The sequence below is a fragment of the Drosophila tropicalis genome, unplaced genomic scaffold (genome assembly GCF_018151085.1).
Source record: "Drosophila tropicalis isolate 14030-0801.00 unplaced genomic scaffold, ASM1815108v1 contig_527, whole genome shotgun sequence".
NCBI lineage: Eukaryota > Metazoa > Arthropoda > Insecta > Diptera > Drosophilidae > Drosophila > Drosophila tropicalis.
In genome coordinates this window covers 302,444-320,946 of record NW_027172999.1, presented here as the reverse complement: position 1 = coordinate 320,946, position 18,503 = coordinate 302,444, and the positions used below count along the sequence as shown (strand labels likewise).

Below are 18,503 nucleotides of genomic sequence, written 5' to 3'. Positions count from 1 at the left end.
CATCTTAGCAACAATTATATCCGAACGCAAAATTGCATTTGCACTTGCTTCTTCTGGAATTGCAGCTACATTATTGGATGGGGGCCGAACTGCACATTCCGCTTTAAAATTGCCATTAAACATGCTAACAGTAGAGACTCCAACGTGTAATATTTCAAGAAATTCAGGAATGGCAAAAGTCTTGCAACAAGCAGCAATTATTTTATGGGATGAATGTCCGATGGCCCATAAAAAATCTTTGCAAGCATTGAATCAAACATTACAGGATCTACGGGGCAATCAAAAATTATTTGGAGGTGCATTAATATTGCTATCTGGTGATTTTCGACAAACGCTGCCCGTCATTCTCAGATCAACTCCAGCTGATGAAATTAATGCATGTTTGAAAAGTTCATTTTTGTGCGTCTTCAAAATAATCCAGCAGCACGTGAGTTTTCGGAGCAACTTCTTCAGATTGGCGATGGCGAAATTGAACGGGATTTAAATGGATTTATCACGTTACCAAACAACTTTTGCATAATGTTGCCATCAAAAGAAGAACTAATGTGTGTGTGTTTCCAAACATAGTTCAAAACTATACAAATCAGGATTGGCTGAGGGAAATTACCAATATCATACAAGTCAATCGATACTGCTACAACAGAAGAAGACGCAGTAAATTATCCTGTAAAATTTCTAAATTCTTCGGAGCTACCCGGTATGCCACCACATATTTTAAAATTGAAAGTGGGTTCCTTAATCATACTGTTAAGAAATATCAATGCACCAAAACTTTGCAATGGAAGAAGACTTTGTATAAAAAAATTAATGCCTAATTTAATCGAAGCAACAATTCTAACTGGCAAAGAAAGAGGAGAAGTTGTATTAATACCAAGGATTCCATTGATATCAACTGACATCCCACTCGAATTGAAACGTCTTCAATTCCCAGTGCGTTTATCATTTGCAATGACGATAAATAAAGCGCAAGGACAAACCCTTCAAGTGTGTGGGGTAAATTTAGAAGAGCCGTGCTTTTCTCACGGACAATTATACGTGGCGTGTTCCAGGGTGGGAGCACCAAATAATTTGTTTATTTATGCACCTGCAAACAAAACAAAAAATATTGTATCCTCAATAGTATTAAACTAAGTTAAGTGCGTAGCAAAAAATTTGAAAATTGCCACGTCGAACATTTAATGGATGAAGTAAACATTTAATTCGCCAGCAGGTAAAAAAGGAGGCAGAGCAACGCTTGCCGGGCTAGTATATATATATATATTTTTTTTTTTTTTGTACTTAAATAAAGATATTTTTGTGTATTTATTATTTTTATACCCTTGCAGAGGGTATTATAAAATTGGTCAGGTGTTTGTAACGCACAGAAGGAGACGTTTCCGATCCCATAAAGTATAAATATTCTTTATCAACATGAGAAGCTTAATCTATATAGCCATGTCCGTCTGACCGTCTGTTCGTCCGTGCGTATGCGTTTAACTCAGCCATCTTAAGAGATATCGGGCTGAAATTTTTTGTGTGCCTTTTTTATCTGAAGCAGATCAAGTATGAAAATTGTCAGGATCGGAGCACTATATTCTATAGCTCTAGAACAAACATTTTCAAAAAAATTTCATAAAAATTGGAGTATCCCCATGACATTTGCTAATGTATAGTATTGGATATAAAACATGAGATCCCAAAATTTCAATCCGATCGAATAAATAGAACACAAGTTACAGTCAATATAAATCGGCAGCGCTGCTTGCTGCCTACTACGTCATCATCAAATCAACAGAGCACATGCATACACACACAGACGCAACGCTACATGCAACTGTATGTGTATTGTGCGTTGCTTTGCTTAGGGAATGAGGGAAGAACAAATTGTAGTATGAAGAGTAAAATTGTTTTGTTTGTATATTGATGAATTGAGTTGCAGAAAACAAATTTTGAACATGTAAAATTATTATTGTTAAGGACTGCAAGGGTATATAAACTTCGGCATAGCCGAATTTAACTTCTTCGATATTTTTTAATCTGCTTTTTTGAACTTTTTTGGTTTTTATTTTTATTATCTGCAATTATTATATCATTTTCTTCTATACTCATTACCTTATAAGGCCCTATATATTTAGCATCTAGTTTATGACCTATATCTTTTCTTTACAAGACTTTATCTCCTATTTTTAACTTAACATCTGAAGTATTTTGATCGTAGTATTTCTTATTCTTTGACTTATGGTTTTCCAACATTATCCTAGCTCTTTTATATGTCATTTCTATTCTAAATTGTTTATAGGATCTATTCTATTTATTTTGTTAAAATCTATGAACCGATTTGGTAGTCTTCCAAATACTAGTTCGTATGGACAATATTCATGCACTGCCGAGGGTGTTGTGTTGTAACAATAAGTGAAATATTGTATCCAAGCATCCCAATCGGACTTATCTGCTGATATGTATAAACGAATATATTCATTGAATGTTCTATAACTTCGTTCTATTGTCCCTAAAGTCTGGTGGTGGTATGCTGTAGATGTTACATTTTTAATCTTTATGTACTTGCATATATCTGTTATAATCTGATTTTTATACTCAGTTTCCATGTCCGTAATGAGTGTTTTCATTGAACCGTACTCAAGCCCTGAGAATGCTATTGCCATCATTTTCTGAAATGAATTAGGCGCTTTTTAAACCAAATGGAAATCGCGTGAAGCGATTTGAACCATTGCTTGTTGAAAAAGACGTAATATTTCTTGAGTTTTCCTCAAGTTCAATTTAGTGAAAACCTGACATTAAATCAAGGCATGAAAAATATTTAGTTCGACCCAATTGATCAAGAATATCGTCAATTCTGGGGAGTGGAAATTTATCTTACAGCAATTTTTTATTTATTTGGCGATAGTCAATTACTAATCTCCATTTTTTCTCTTTAGATCCCTAAAGGGTTTTCTTTGGGACTAGTAAGAGTGGGCTATTATAAGGCGAAACCGACGGTTCAAAAATACCCTGTTCAATTAACTTTCTAAATTGTCACTGGATTTCTTCTATTTGGCTTTGCAGATTCCGGTAATTTTTCACACATATCGGTTCATCATCCTTAAGTTTTAATTTTTGTTTATAAAAGTTATTTGTTGTGATTGGTTCGGTTTCAACTTCGAGCACATCACTATACTCGGTGCATAACTTTTCGAGTTTGTTTTTAAATAGTTTTGGAAAATTTTTCTTCAATTTATGAATTACAGATTCTTTTCTTCTTTCTTTGGTATTTTGAACTATATCGTAGTTCGAAAGTGATTCAAATTTTATATTGTTAAAGGATACTATTTGTCATTTATCTGTGTTATTTAAGAATCGGACAAAAGTACTTTGGGCTGTTGCAATAGTGTTTGCAACATATACACCCGGTTTAATTTCCTGATTTGGAATTAAAATGTTATCTTCTGCTGAAGATAGTTCTATTTTGCGTACCACTTGGGATCTTGCTGGTAGAAGTGTTGAGTTATTACCAGAACTGAATGTTATTGGAACATGAATTCTGTACGTTAACTTTCGTGGTCTAAGTATTTACCAATATTCTGAAATACTGTAATCTAATTTGCAATTAAAAGTTTTTATGAAATCTAATCCTATTATTCCATCGCATGGGATTGCTGGAATAATATATTTATCTGTCTGCAATTCAACTGAGACTAGGCCTTTGGAGTTTATTACTCCTTCTCCCATGCCTCGAATATCTATAGTTTTATTTATTTGGATGTTATGAAATACATCAGAATTTTTTTATTATATGTTTGCACCGGTATCAATTAATAATGTTAAATTCTTTTTTGTTGTAACATTCTTAAATGATACGAAATTATTAAGACTTAGGTTAATAGAATCGACTTTATTTTGAGCTTGTCCGTTTCCCCGGTCGCTTTGGGTAATTCGGACATTATTGCTATTATTATTGTTACCGCCGTCATTACAAATTTAAAAATAAACCGTCATCCGAAAATGCTGGAGCCGGCAGCCCTGAAAATACTGGGGTATGGCAGCCCTGAAAAACACGAGCGGGACCAACCGAGAGTTTGGCGTCAGTATGTGATGGCACCAGGGAAGAAAGCGACAAACTTTTTTGAAGCGTTAGAAAAAAGCGTGGTCAAGCGTCTTCGTTTAAAATGTCAAATTACATCACACAACCTGTAAAATCGCGTTAAATAAACTAAATGCTATATAAACTTCAACTTAAGTTTGTTTTAATACAAACGAAACCCCGTGCGTCACATTTCTTTAAAAAAGTTTATTGAGGTTAAAAAGTTTCCGCGTGCCCGAATTTCACCATATGTATCAAGTGCAAATACATAAAGACATACATACAAATGTATATTAGAACGTAACTACACATAAAGTGTTCAAAGCCATGCATGTGTAAAAAACCTTTAAGTAGTACATGCACAAATTGCAGGGGATAAATTCATAGCACAATATAATCGGAAACCAATAGACTAAAACAAATCCAAAGCATCATGAATAAAGATCAAGACATTTGTAGTGCCTGTAACAAGAGACGCCTAAACAGTAGTACCCAACATTGGGTTCAATGCGACAATTGCCAGAAATGGTACCACTTTCAATGTGCTGGAGTCAATAGCTCAATAGCTGAGGCTGAATGGATTTGCAACAGCTGCCAACAAGCGCTGGACAACGTGTCATCAACAAGCACTGGTCGTGACCCGTCAACAGGATCGCCCAATATACCAAATGCCAACAAAGCCACCGAACAACAATGCCCCGAACCTCACGCGGCAAATACGTCTTATCTCGGCAAAGTAAACTTAGTCGAGCAAATTAAATCGCCAAGCTCAAATTATTTGATGTTGGCAATGCTGGATGAAAGGCGGGAAGCCGAGAAAAGATACATCGAGCAAAAATACAACTTGCTTGCACAGCAGCAAGGAACGCAGTTACGTGTTTCCAATTAAATGGACCTACTGCTTCTCAGCTAGCCGCAAGGCAAGTTTTACCCGCAGATCTACCCATCTTTAACGGAAATCCAGAGGACTGGCCAATCTTTATTAGCATGTACGAGAACAGCTGCCGTATAGCGGGATTTTCAAACGCCGAGAACATGCTACGACTTCAGAAGAGCCTCAAAGGTAAAGCCTACGAACTAGTTCGTGATAAGCTACTGCTGCCAATAGTGGTTCCTGATGTCATTAATACGCTCAAGACATTCTTTGGACGCCCGGAGCAAATACTCGATCGATTGATCGACAAAATAAGAAATATAAACGTACACAAGGATAAATTAGAATCCATCGTTGATTTCGCAATGGCGGTAAGAAACGCATAGTGCAACTATGGAATTTAATTTAACCTCAAATTTAAATAACCCGATGCTTCTTCGAGAACTTATCGACAAACTACCCACCCAGCAAAAGTTAAACTGGGCTATGCATCCACTTAACGAATCCATCCCGATTATAAAATCATTTAGCGGTTGGTTGTACAAAATAGCTGAGGCCGCAGCCACTGTCATGCCTGGCCAAAGCACTAAGGCCAATAATGTCAACACACACTCGCAAGCACATCAACAACCACAGGAAGGACCAAATAATCGAGAGAATGGGTGGCAACAAAATTGTAAGCCGAAGCTACAATGCGTGATGTGTGCTTCCACAGCGACTGTCCGTTGACGATAGACAACGAATAATAAACGTAGCCAAGATATGCTACAGGTGCCTCAAACGTCACCGCCGTAAATGATCCTCTAATCGTGACTGCGGAATTGATAATTGCAACTCAAAACATCACCCGCTTCTTCACAAAGGCACAGGCAGAACCGAAGTTGTTACTGCTCATCATAAAGACAATGTAGTGGAAGGACAATTTTTCCGCGTTGTACCCATCAAACTGTATGGAGCGAATGTAACTTTTAACACGTTCGCATTTTTAGATGAGGGCTCATCAGTCACTCTCATCAATGAAAGCATTTTGGACAAGCTAAAGATCTCTTCAACGCCAGAGCCAATTTGCCTGCAATGGACCGGTGAAGAAACCAGAGGAAAAGGACTCCGTTAAGACCCACCTACAAATCTCGGAAGCGGGAACTGACAAAAAGCTATGACTCTACAACGTCCACTCAGTAAAGAAATTAGGATTGCCGAAACAAACCATCAATGTTGAAGAATTATCCAAGCAATATCCTTATTTGCGTGGGTTTTCCCGTAAAGTCGTACCAAAACGGTACACCACACAATTTTAATCAGCAGCAACAATTGGAATCTTGCAATACCCCGCAAAATTGGAGTGAAATAGATAAAGCCATAAAGGAAAGTTTTATAATGGAACCAATCTTATCTAGAGAAATGCAATCTAAAAACGACAAAAGGGCCAAAGGCATTCTCGAAGATACCTGCAAAAAGATCGATGATCGATACGAAGTCGGCCTACTCTGGAAAGACGACACAGTCATTTTACCCGAAAGCTATACCGCAGCACTGAAACGCCTCGAATGCCTACGCGACAAAATTAAAAGAATGCCGGAACTGTTTGATAAAATTGAATCACAAATTGACAATCTATTAGAAAAAGGATATGCATTTGAGCTCAGACCAGAAGAAATATCCGATCGAAAGGAACGCGTCTGGTATCTCCCCATATTTATTGCTTTAAATCCGAATAAGCCAAACAAATTACGACTAGTTTGGGATGCCGCCGCCAAAAGTCATGGATAATCACTGAACGATTTTATGCTAACTGGGCCTGATTATCTAAATCCATTGACTTCTGTCCTAATGGCCTTCAGAGTAGGACGGATTGCCGTGTGCGCAGATATAGCCGAGATGTTTCATCAAATAAACATTCAGAAAGGCGACATGCACGTCCAGCGGTTCTTATGGCTCAATAAAAACGAGAACACTCCAAGGATCTTCGTTATGCGCTCGGTGACATTCGGAATTAATTGCGCCCCTTGTATTGCCCACTATGTACGCGATAAAAATGCAGAGAATTTCCAAATCAAAAATCCACGAGCGTACGAATCCATTACAAAGGCCCACTACGTGGACGACCTCATCGACAGTTTCAAAGATGACCTTGAAGCCATAACAGTTACATCATCAGTTAGAGACATACATGCCGATGGTGGATTCCAAATAAGAAATTGGTGCTCAAACTCTGTATCTGTTCTCCAAAATCTAGGAGAACAGCAAGTAAATCAACACCCCAAAGAATTAGGGAACCCTGAAAAGGTCCTCGGTATGTATTGGGACCCAAATAATGACGTTTTTAAGTTTATCTTCAGATTTTCGAGATTAAAACGAGACGTCCTAACCTACGAAATAGCGCCAACGAAACGTGAGGTCCTACAAGTACTGATGTCTATATTTGATCCCCTCGGTCTATTATCGTGCTACACCTTAGGCCTTAAAATGCTTCTTCAAAAAGTCTGGCGCACAGGAATAGGATGGGACGAAGATTTACCCGAACAACTCCTCGAACAGTGGCGACAATGGAAAGGTGTCCTACTACACGCCAGCAATTTAGAATTTCCACGTCACTACTCTGCTCTGCTGTTAAACGAAAGCCAGGTAGACCTTCATACCTTCGTAGACGCAAGCGAACATGCCTACGCCGCAGTAACCTATCTTCGCATTAAACAAGGTCAAAACATACCAACAGTGTTGGTAGCAGCCAAATATAAAGTAGCTCCACTCAAACCTGTATCTATACTTCGAATGGAACTTTTGGCAGCCGTCATGGGCGTAGGCCTAACAATGCGTATGCTCAGCACCCGAGGCCTAAGAATCGATTCCTGCACATATTGGTCCGATTCTAAAACGGTCCTTAACTGGTTAACCATCGACCTAAGGAGACTTCAGTCATTCGTCATGCATAGAGTGGGCGAGATAATCGACAAAACCAGCCCAAACCAATGGCGCTGGGTTAGCACAAAGGAAAACGTTGCAGACTTAGCCACAAAATTTTTTAAAGTACCAGATGCATCTCGTTGGATTAAAGGTCCCGATTTTCTAGGACTGTCTAACGACAAGTGGCCAGATCAAAGAGAAATATCTGAGAATGTCTCACAGGAAATCGAATTGCATAAAAATGTGTTCACCATAGTAAAGCTTACCCATTTTGATTTTGCAGTAGAATACTTTTCTGACTGGAAGCGCCTATATAGAGCAGTGGCCAACGTCATGCTGTACTCCCGAAGGTTACGCGCTAAGTGTTCTGGAAAGCCTCTACCACAAACCCTAAGCCCCGAAAATATACATGCAGCACAATCTCTTTTATGCAGACAGGCCCAATTACACTATGCAACAAAATGAAGGTTTGTAAAATCAAACCGCACCGGGCTTTTTTTTTCTGAAAGTTCATGTATTGAATAGCAAAACCCTATTTGGGTTTTTCAAAGTTAGCTCGTTTTTTTTTATAGCGAGTTGAAATTTTCATTTTGGGGGTATTTTTTAGTTTGTCATATGAGCTAAATATGACTTATATATCGATTTCTTCTTCATGCATACGACCTAAATCATCCTCATTTATTGTAAAAATATTGTTAATGGTTAAATAAATTCATTTTATGAATGTTATATAACCCAAAATTACTTTTTCAGCTACAGTTCTAGAAAAACTTACAATCAAGCCCTTTTTTAGAGTAGTTTTGGAAGTATTTTTAATTTATAACTATTTTTTGATAGAATAATATCAAGATTAATTTAAAACAACAAATATATTTTTAAATATGGAAAATTAGAAACGAGTTCTTTTTGGTTGTGGTTCATTTCTTTTATCAAGATCAAAGTAATCCGATTCGTTAGTGGAGAACTCCATTCCGTCGCGTTCATCTTTCTGCACTTCTTCATTTGATTTTTATCTTCTTCGAATTGAAATATTTGCTTAGTCCACCAACATATTTCGGCCAGTATAACATCTGGAGCTTTTTCAAGTGTTCCTGGCGATTTCGATACGCTGTGACTCTTGTACCTGTTGCTATCAAGTTATGGGATTTAAAAAAAGATGCTAACATTTCTGATTTTCTCTGCGTTAGCTCTAATTTTGCAAACATTTGATCCAATTTGCTTTGTGTTATAAGAACTGGGTGATTAGATACTGATGGTTCGGGGATATACACGGAGTAATCATCTAATACAGTCGCATCGGGGTAAAGACTAACATTGTCTGCGTCTGGATATTTTGGTACTGGAATATTTTCGGAATGGTCCAGGTGCAGTTGCACACTCGGAACGGAGACATAGACTTTGTTTTTCGCCTTTTTTTTTGTTTTAAGTCCAGTCACATTGTTGGCACAAGAATAATTTTTTGGGTCATGTTCGAAATGCCGTAACAAAATTTTCACTAACTGATCCGTGTTTATCACTCGCCGGGGTAAAACGTCCACAAATTTTGACACGCCCACTTCCACCCCCGAAAATAAAATAAAACAGATTTTCTCGAAAACCAACAAAGCTAAAGTCACCAAATTTAAAATGTAGATTTTTTTAGTATGCGCGCAGAATTTGTATACTTTAATATTTTGCCACGCCAATTTCCGTCTCCATAATTTAGAAAAAATCGATTGCCAACTACAATTTTTTGACTATCGCAACCGAATTCTGCAGACCAATTAATCTTATATATTTTTACCAAACTACCAAATCGGAAGTCGGACTAGAAACATGCAAAATATGCGTATGAACGTATTTTACTATGCGATCCATAAGAGCATAATTGGCCGTTGGCTAGTGGCTAATCGGATTACTTTGATCTTGATAAATTAATTTTCCATATTTAATAATATATTTGTTGTTTTAAATTAATCTTGATATTATTCTATCAAAAAATAGTTATAAATTAAAAATACTTCTAAAACTACTCTAAAAATGGGCTTAATTGTAAGTTTTTCTAAAAGTAATTTTGGGTTATATAACATTCAGAAAATGAATTTATTTAATCATTAACAATATTTCTACAATAAATGAGGATGATTTAGGTCGTATGCATGAATCGATATTTAAGTCATATTTAGCTCATATGACAAACTAAAAAATACCCCTAAAATGAAAAATTTTCAACTCGCTATAAAAAAAAAAAAAAAACGAGCTAACTTTGAAAAACCCAAATTGGGTTTTGCTATTCAATACATGAACTTTCAGAAAAAAAAGGTCCGGTGCGGTTTGATTTTTGGTGTTGCACAGTGTTAGCGACGTAATCAAATGAAATCAATTCGCTCAAAGACAAATCAGTAGTAGACAAGTAAATCTCATTAATTGCTTTGAATATTTACCTAGACTCAGAAGACATCATCCGCGTGAAGGGCAGGTCAGACAGCATAACTTCTGAGGGTGACGCCATCGTAATCCCAAGACACAGCAGAATGGCCTTTTTAATCGCAAAGGATTATCACGAACAATCTCACCATATATTTCACGAGTGTACTATCAAAAAATCGTTCGAAATGCATGCCAACACTGCAAAATATCCACAGCGAAGCCTCAAGTGCCACAAATGGCACCTATACCGATCGCCAGACTAGCTTGTTTTGAACGAACATTCACATATACAGGAGTCGACTATTTCGGCCCCATACTAGTCAACGTTGGAAGACACAAAGAAAAGCGCTGGGGAGTCCTCTTTAAGTGCTTAACACTAAGGGCAGTTCATCTAGAGGTCGCCTACAAACTCGATGTGAGCTCATGTATAATGTGCCTAAAAAACTTCATGAAGTTTTGACATGGCACTACGTGGCACACCGAGAGAAATCTTTTCCGACAATGGAACCAATTTCAAAGCTACGGAAAAACTAGGTAAGGAGGAACTTGTGAAGATTGACTTCGATCAAATCGCCGTTCACTATAAAGCTATAAAATGGCGTTTTAACCCACCAGCCGCACCCCACATGGGAGGATCGTGGGAACGTTTGGTCCGGACTGTAAAATCCGTCCTAAAGGCCATTTGCCCCTCTAGCAACTTTAATGACCAAACTCTTCGAAGTGCCCTAATGGAAGCCTAATTTAAAATTAACTCCAGGCCTCTAACGTTTGTTTCTTTAGATACAGGTGACGATGAAGCGCTTACACCCAACCACTTGCTTCTGGGATCAAAATCGGGTTACAAACCAGTATCAGGAAATGTCGTCGACCTCAGGTTACGATGGCATCAAACTCAATCGTTTGCTGATCGCTTCTGGAAAAGATGGGTAAAGGAGTATACACGAACATTAACTCGACGCAGCAAATGGTTTACTAAGCGTTCACTAGTCGATATCGGAGATGTAGTTATTGTCGTGGACGATAATCTGCCGAGGAACCTGTTACCGCCGTCATTACAAATTTAAAAATTAACCGTCAACCCGAAAATGCTGGAGCCGGCAGCCCTGAAAATACTGGGGTATGGCAGCCCTGAAAAACACGAGCGGGACCAACCGAGAGTTTGGCGTCAGTATGTGATGGCACCAGGGAAGAAAGCGACAAACTTTTTTAAAGCGTTAGAAAAAAGCGTGGTCAAGCGTCTTCGTTTAAAATGTCAAATTACATCACACAACCTGTAAAATCGCGTTAAATAAACTAAATGCTATATAAACTGTAACTTAAGTTTGTTTTAATACAAACGAAACCCCGTGCGCCACAATTATTATTATAGTCGTTCCTATTCCGGTTGTTGTCTCAGTTTGAGTTATTACTATCTCGGCTATAACCTCGTCCTCCTCTATTGTTTCTTCTGTTGTGTAGTAATTGTTATTACTATAGGAGTTGTAGTTACCTCGGCCATTGCCTCTACCTCTTTGAGTGTAGTAACTACCTCCTCTATTATTTCGTCCGCGCCGAAATAGTACTGTGTTAGCACTTTCCGTCATTTCAGTGCTGCAATGGATATATTTACCCATTGCATCATTAAAAGTGACGAAGGTAACAACTTTTTAGCACGGTTTTTAGCTTTTCATGCTCACAGTTCTTAACCATGGCAGCTATGGACTCTTTCGTTGAAAATTTTTCGGCATTATCAGCCTCAAGTTGCTTTCGCAAGTTGTCTACATCAGTTGCAGATTGCGATGCCATTTTTCCTTTATGTTTTATGTTCAACAGTTTGGCTTTTAATGCGTCGGTTGATTCACCTTTGCCGTTACCCTTTAGTTTGTTGATTATGCCTTTAATTGTGTTTTCATTCTGTATCCTGTAATGGATTATTCCTACTATTTTCGATTTGATTCTTCAACTGTCAAATCTTCCTGGTTACCTTTGGTTCGTTCGACAATTCTTAATGTCGTCAAGAACATATTTAATGACAACTTGTTGCCATCAAATTCAGGGATGGAAGAGGAAACCTGCTTCACATATTTCCTATATAGGGTAACCTGGTCAGGCATTGTATTTTCCTGAAATGTTTCAATATCGCTTATTTTATTTTATTTATTTATTTTATTTTTGTGCGTAAAAGTACAAATTTTTTTTTTCTATCAATTAAGAAAATATTTTTTTTTTAAATTTTTGTTTGCATAAAAATTGTTTTTTTACATGTACTCCTGCCTATTTTTGCGTGTGGTTTTCAGGCCACTTTCTAATTGGACGGCTTTCAATGCCGCACAATTGCACATAAATTGTTATAATTATAAAAAATGTGCGGCGCAGCGCATAGTTGCTTAAATTATTATTATGGTGGGCGCTCTTTGTAGCGCTATCGGTTCAGATGTTGCCGGTGCTGGCTGCACAGGCTTCTATGTTGGCGTACCGGTGAGGGCGGCATAGGCTTCCATGTTGGGGTACCGGTGCGGGCGGCACAGGCTTTTATGTTGGGGTACCGGTGCAGGTGGCACAGGCTTCTATGTTGCGGTACCGGTGCAGGCGGCACAGGCTTCTATGTTGGGGTGCCGGTGCAGGCGGCACAGGTATACTCACAGAACTGCGAGTATAGTGGTCCCTCGCAGTCGTTTAGGCACGCTTTCCTTAGCTTTGGGATTTCCTTTGCGGGTTGTGGCGATTGTTTCATCCTTGGCTTTGGCAAGTTGCCTATTGTAGAGTATGTTGATGGTGTGTTACTTGTGGCTTTATTCCTTATTTCGGCCAATTGTCTTATAAATTCTACCTCAGAGTGTAATTTCACCGAGGTATTCCAGTTAATTTCACTTGGGCTGTTTAGTAGCCTCAAATCTTCAGCCTTTCTGGCTTTTAATTTATTTGCAACACCGGATTTCCTTCCCATCACTCTACTTACTTATTAAACTTGATATTATCGTAACGTTTTAATACGATAGTTTTTTTTATTTTATATATTGTATATGTATTTTTAAGTATATGATATTTGGTATCTGCTGCTGAGTGAATTCGCTAATACCGTTGTGCATAATTTGTTGTTGTTGTTTAAAATTTATTCTTCTGTTTTTGTGTGTGTGTTTTGTTGTTTTTCTTTCTTAAAACGTTCAATGGAATTCTTTGTTTTTATAAAACGATCTGCACATATTCGTGACACTTGTCACGATCGCCATGTAGAAATAAGAAAATTAATAATTGTTGTGTTTTATCTTGACGGTAAAAACCGAATGAATATTATTTGAAAAATGTTCTTGAGCTTAGCCGCTGGAGGCAGCAGAACGAGAGAGCGTAGTATGTATGTATGTATATATGTATGTAAGGTTTAGATTAATTTAATGTTTACTATAATGGTTATTTAATAGGTTCGTGTAAATCGACTTTTTACACAACTTCGAGAGAACTTCGTACTTAGGCTGACGACCAACGAGCGAGACTGCCAACTGAGAGCCGATTACCCAACGAACACTTGCTTCCGAGCCAGACTACCCAGCATGTATGGTGCGTTGCCAGCTATCTGGTAACTCTATCTCTTACATTCGGCCCTCCTGTTCATCCTAATCTGTCCCAGATGATAATAGCTCGTCATTTTCGGAAACAAAACGTCATAACTTCATATTATCACAACTTTTTGATGTGATATTTGGTCCTTCGACGCTTGCCGTTTTTCTCACGTCATAGCGGCCGTTTCGTTTTACCTCAGTGACTTCATATGGGCCTAGATAATCGCTTGCCAGCTTACGTCCTTCGACGAACTGTGTCCTCTTTACCGCTACCATATCTCCCACTCTATAGCCGTGCTCAGGCGTCTTTTATCAAAATTCTTTTTATAAGCTTGTTGAGCGTTTTCAATGTTTTCTTTTGCTCGACGACGCAACTCTTCGCGCTCGATGTTAAACTGCGAAATGAGCTCTTCATTTAGGACCTCTAATAATCTTCCATCCGCGTTGTTGTGCATTTTGGTCCCAAACATTACTTCAAACGGTGATGACTTCAACGATGCATGCAGATGGGAATTATTCGCTTTCTGGACCTGTGGCACAAACTTGTACCATTTTGCGGAATCATGAGCCGACAGCTTTGCGATGATACTCAAGATCGAACGGTTTACTTTTTCGACTTGGCCGTTACCTCTGACTACACCTGTTGTTGTCCACACGTGCTCCACTTTGTTTTCATTAAGAAACTCAGCAAAGGCATTGGACGTAAACGCCACTTCTCTGCCGCTGATTATACACCTTGGGAAACCGAACACAGCAGACCAGTATGTGATCTTTTCAATAACTTCTTCATAGCCGTTTGACTTAGTGGGGAAAAGCCATATAAATTTAGAAAAAGCATCCACAGCCGTCAGAATATATTTGTATTGCTTCGCTGTCGCGTCCATCGGTCCCAAATGATCTATGTGAAGCGTATGCAGTGGCGTATCCTCTTTCTCTATGCAGTGAAGATAGCCCTCTTGTTTGCCCAACTTTTTACTGAAAATAATACAACTTCTACAATTAGCAATCACTCTAGCTACTTTCCTTTCAAGATGTGGGATCCAATATTCCTGTTGGATTGAGTGCATCGTCTTTGCTGTCGAGAAATGTCCCACCTCTTGCGACCCTTGGATGACGTCTCGTTTCATCAGTTTTGGAACAGCCAACAAATCGTTGCCCTTTACGACTTTATAAAGAAGACCTCCTTTCCGCTTGAAATCTTGATAAGGACGTTGTTTTAAAATTTCCAATACTGCCTTGATGAAGTTGTCTTCTAGCTGGGCCTTTCTTCTGCGAGTAGTCAATTCCGTTGTTACGACTATGCTTCTGAGCGGAAAACGGCTGAGGAAGTCCACGTGTCTCATTTTATCATCCGGCCAGTGAACTGCTTTAAAAGTGAAGTCTTCCAAATACAAAATCCATTGCGAGACTTCTGGGCTGCCGTCTCGAGTACCATCTTTGTCCTTCGCATACAAACGTCGGGCGTCTCGGCATACACAATTATGTCGTCCATGTGGAGCTGCATTACTCCAGAGTTAATTAGTTCTTGAAAAATATGATTAACGAACCTTATAACCCCCTCTGGAGAGTTTTTAAAACCAAAAGTCGCTTGATTAAACTCGAACAACCCCTATTTTGTGACAAATGCTGTATACGGCTTGCTTTGCTCCTCAATAGGGACATGAAAAAAATCCATTTTCCAGATCTATTATGGTAAACCATTTCTCCGGTTGTAGCACCTCCTCTATAATCGGCACAGGGAAACAATCAACCAATACCATATTGTTCAGCTTTCTGTAATCCACGCAAACACGAAGTGTTCCATCTTTTTTTTTTCATGACGACTACTCTGTTGGCGACATTTGAAGATGACTTTCGAACGATCCCTTGTTCGATGCATTGCTCGACTTCCTTCCTTACCTCGTTGGCTTCATCTGCTGCTAGGCGACTCGGTGAGTGATGAAACGGCTTGATCACTCCATCAGGAATAATCTTCAATTGAATCTGGCACTGCTTTACAACCTCTGATGACCCATGATAACTGCTTTCAATCATCTGTTCAACAGGAGGAGGCTGAACGAGAAATGCTGGTGTGGGAAAGGGGCCAGCAAGAGGAAGAGCGGCTGGTGCGGGCCAGACAACGGCTGGCGGTGCCCATGGAGCAGCAACAACACCAGTACCAACAGGTAGAGCAGTTGGAGTACCGAGGATGCCCGTAGGTGTGGCCAAGGCCGACAATACACAGCCAAATGTCTGCAACCACGGGACACAGGGAAGGAGCGAGGCCAACATGGTCACATAAAATGTCGTGTCCAATGCCGAATGGGCACGAGAGGTACGAGTCGGTAGAACCGAGGGAATGCCCAGAGGTGGTGTCGGAAATTGCGGGACAAATGATGCAACAGGAAGGGCCGAGAAGAGTCCGAATAGTATGGGCGGGATGAGTTAGATATAGGATCGGGATTGCACAGGGGATAGTGAGGGTATTTAAGGAAAAGAGAGTATAATAAAAAAAATATATAAATATTAAGATAGGTTAAAAAGTAGTCAGTAAGGAAAAAATGTGGAACGGGCCAATGGAAGAGTAATAGGAAATTAATAATAAATTAATACGCCACCATGAACGTAAAGATACTCAGTATCGCCAACAAGAAAAGATGCCAAATGGCCATTAAAAGATGCGAGCTGAGTCTAAACAACACAACACAACAAACAAGCGATAAGCAAGGAAAACATACCTTAACTCACTAAGATATGCCAGATACAAGATACAGTCGAGACACAAACCGTTGGAGCTACGAGATACGATACCGATCGAACCAAATCGAAGCAAATGACTTACTATCAAACATGGCCGATCGAACCACACGCAACCGCTTGCAATTTCGTACAAGCGGGAAGATGCGTGGGAGGCGTAACATAAGAAATCTTCTGCATATGAGCGAATGAAATGAGGCTTGAGGGCATAATCACGAACCAAAACAGGGCATTGGCCTAATAATAAAATCCAAGAGCGCAGAGTGGGAGAGGCAATAAGAGAAATGCATGCACTAGTATAGCATGCGTGTGGCCTGGGGAGCAATACGCGGGAGAGCATACACCCACACCACACGTATGCTATGCGTGTATGACCACAAGAGAGAGTACCGGTTTCCGATGCTGGGGCTCTCTGCCTACGCTACGCATGCGAGGCCGAAAGCAATCAGATCACGACAAACCGAAACCAAACGAACAAAAGAGATTACAAGTGAGGGCCAAGCAAGCCCGTGAGACGGGTGCGATGGATCCATGGCGGCGAAACGAAATCATGTGAGGGCTATGCTTGTGAATCGGGGAGTAGGGGGGAAAGAATAAATGCAAGAAACGATAACAGCTTGTGGACTTGTGAGGGGAATATACAAGCCGAAGAGGGAGGTATGAGCAATGGGGAAGCCCTCTGTATGTTATAGTTCTAGTGTGGGAAGATTGGGCGAAGTTTGGTATGACGAGTAGATCTAGGGGAGCGACGGGCGACGGCAGCGCCGACAGAGAAAAGAAAGCAGCGAAGGTCAACGGGAGAAGATGGGCGGCCAATAGGAAAGCGACGCCAATGAGAGAAAGTGATAGAAGCCAACATAGCGACCGAGATGCTATGCAGGCAAGGAAGAAAGACAAGGACAAGGAAGCGAATGGGCGCGCAGCCACAAAGAAAGTGGACACATCGGCGCAAGGGATTTGCGGGACTTTCACCACGCATAGCAACAAGTAGATGCGTGGGTGAAAGCAGAGGGCCGATGGAAAAGTACCAGCTGAATAGCGTTGCTACACCAATCAATTCCTGAGGCCAGAGGAGCTGCCTCAGCACAGGCAGCACAAATCGAGAGAAAGGATCAAGTCATTAAGTCGTGATGAAGCAACAAGTTTCTTAAGGCCTTACGAATAACCTTAAAAACTTATCCAGGGAAAACAAATTCTGAGAAAAGGATCAAGAGAAATCTAAGCACTGAGAAGGCCTTACGAGTAACCTTTCAAGTTCATCAGGCAACAACAAGTCCTCAGAATAGGACCAAAAAAAACAAAAACAATATTTTAAACAACTAAATAATACAAACGAGTTCTAATTTAAACGGGGCACAAAATAAATTTGTTGTGACGAACCTAGCTTACGAGATATTAGGAATATCACAAGGGACGAAAAAAAGGATCGTTACAACATATTCCCTATCTAGGGTAACCTGGTCAGGCATTGTATTTTCGTGTAATGTCTCAATTTCGCTATCAATTCCTGTATCGAGATTTATCATTGGCTTAGACTAAACCTTCTAGCTGGTTCTCATCGAATTCTGCTATATGATTTGGGTCTTGTCGTATTGTTATTACAATATTTCGTCTTATTGCGATATTGTTTAATCTTCTTTTTAATGTTTGTTTTATTTTGTTATATTTATGCCTATGTTCTTGAGTTAATTTCATCGTTTATTGCAATTACAATATTGTTAAATTGTGATGTGATTATTGTCGCATGGTATATTAATGGAATCAATACATTTGTACGATTTTTTAAATTTGTCTTTATAAGCATTTATTTTTCTTGCTAGTGTACTTTATTCCATTGTTCAATGAAACAATTGTATTGGGTGTGTTTCGCTGGCATTCTTTATGCCCTTCTCGATTTTTGTACAACCGATTAGTGGGCTCACAATACTCTGGAATGTGTCAATGTATTCGTTTTTGAAATGATTTAATTATGATTTATTAATGATTT

The 18,503-nt window shown here is 39.3% G+C and overlaps 2 protein-coding genes and 1 long non-coding RNA gene across 3 annotated transcripts in view; all 3 read left to right on the top strand.

Annotated features, from left to right (window-relative positions):
- Positions 1–18,503, top strand: part of LOC137574978 (uncharacterized) — a 106,329-nt gene that overhangs the window by 37,088 nt on the left and 50,738 nt on the right. The window lies entirely within an intron of this gene.
- LOC137574977 (probable transcriptional regulatory protein MYPU_6240) overlaps positions 1–18,503 on the top strand; it is a 50,644-nt gene that overhangs the window by 13,398 nt on the left and 18,743 nt on the right. The window lies entirely within an intron of this gene.
- Positions 4,494–11,553, top strand: LOC137574976 (uncharacterized). The gene is made up of 2 exons (XM_068287398.1): positions 4,494–8,302; positions 10,263–11,553. The coding sequence occupies exon 1, from the start codon at positions 6,717–6,719 to the stop codon at positions 8,298–8,300; it is 1,584 nt and encodes a 527-aa protein (XP_068143499.1). The 5' UTR covers positions 4,494–6,716; the 3' UTR covers positions 8,301–8,302; positions 10,263–11,553.

Excerpts from the sequence above, each read along its gene's own strand:
- LOC137574976 (XM_068287398.1), top strand. The coding sequence starts at position 6,717 with ATGCTAACTGGGCCTGATTATCTAAATCCATTGACTTCTGTCCTAATG.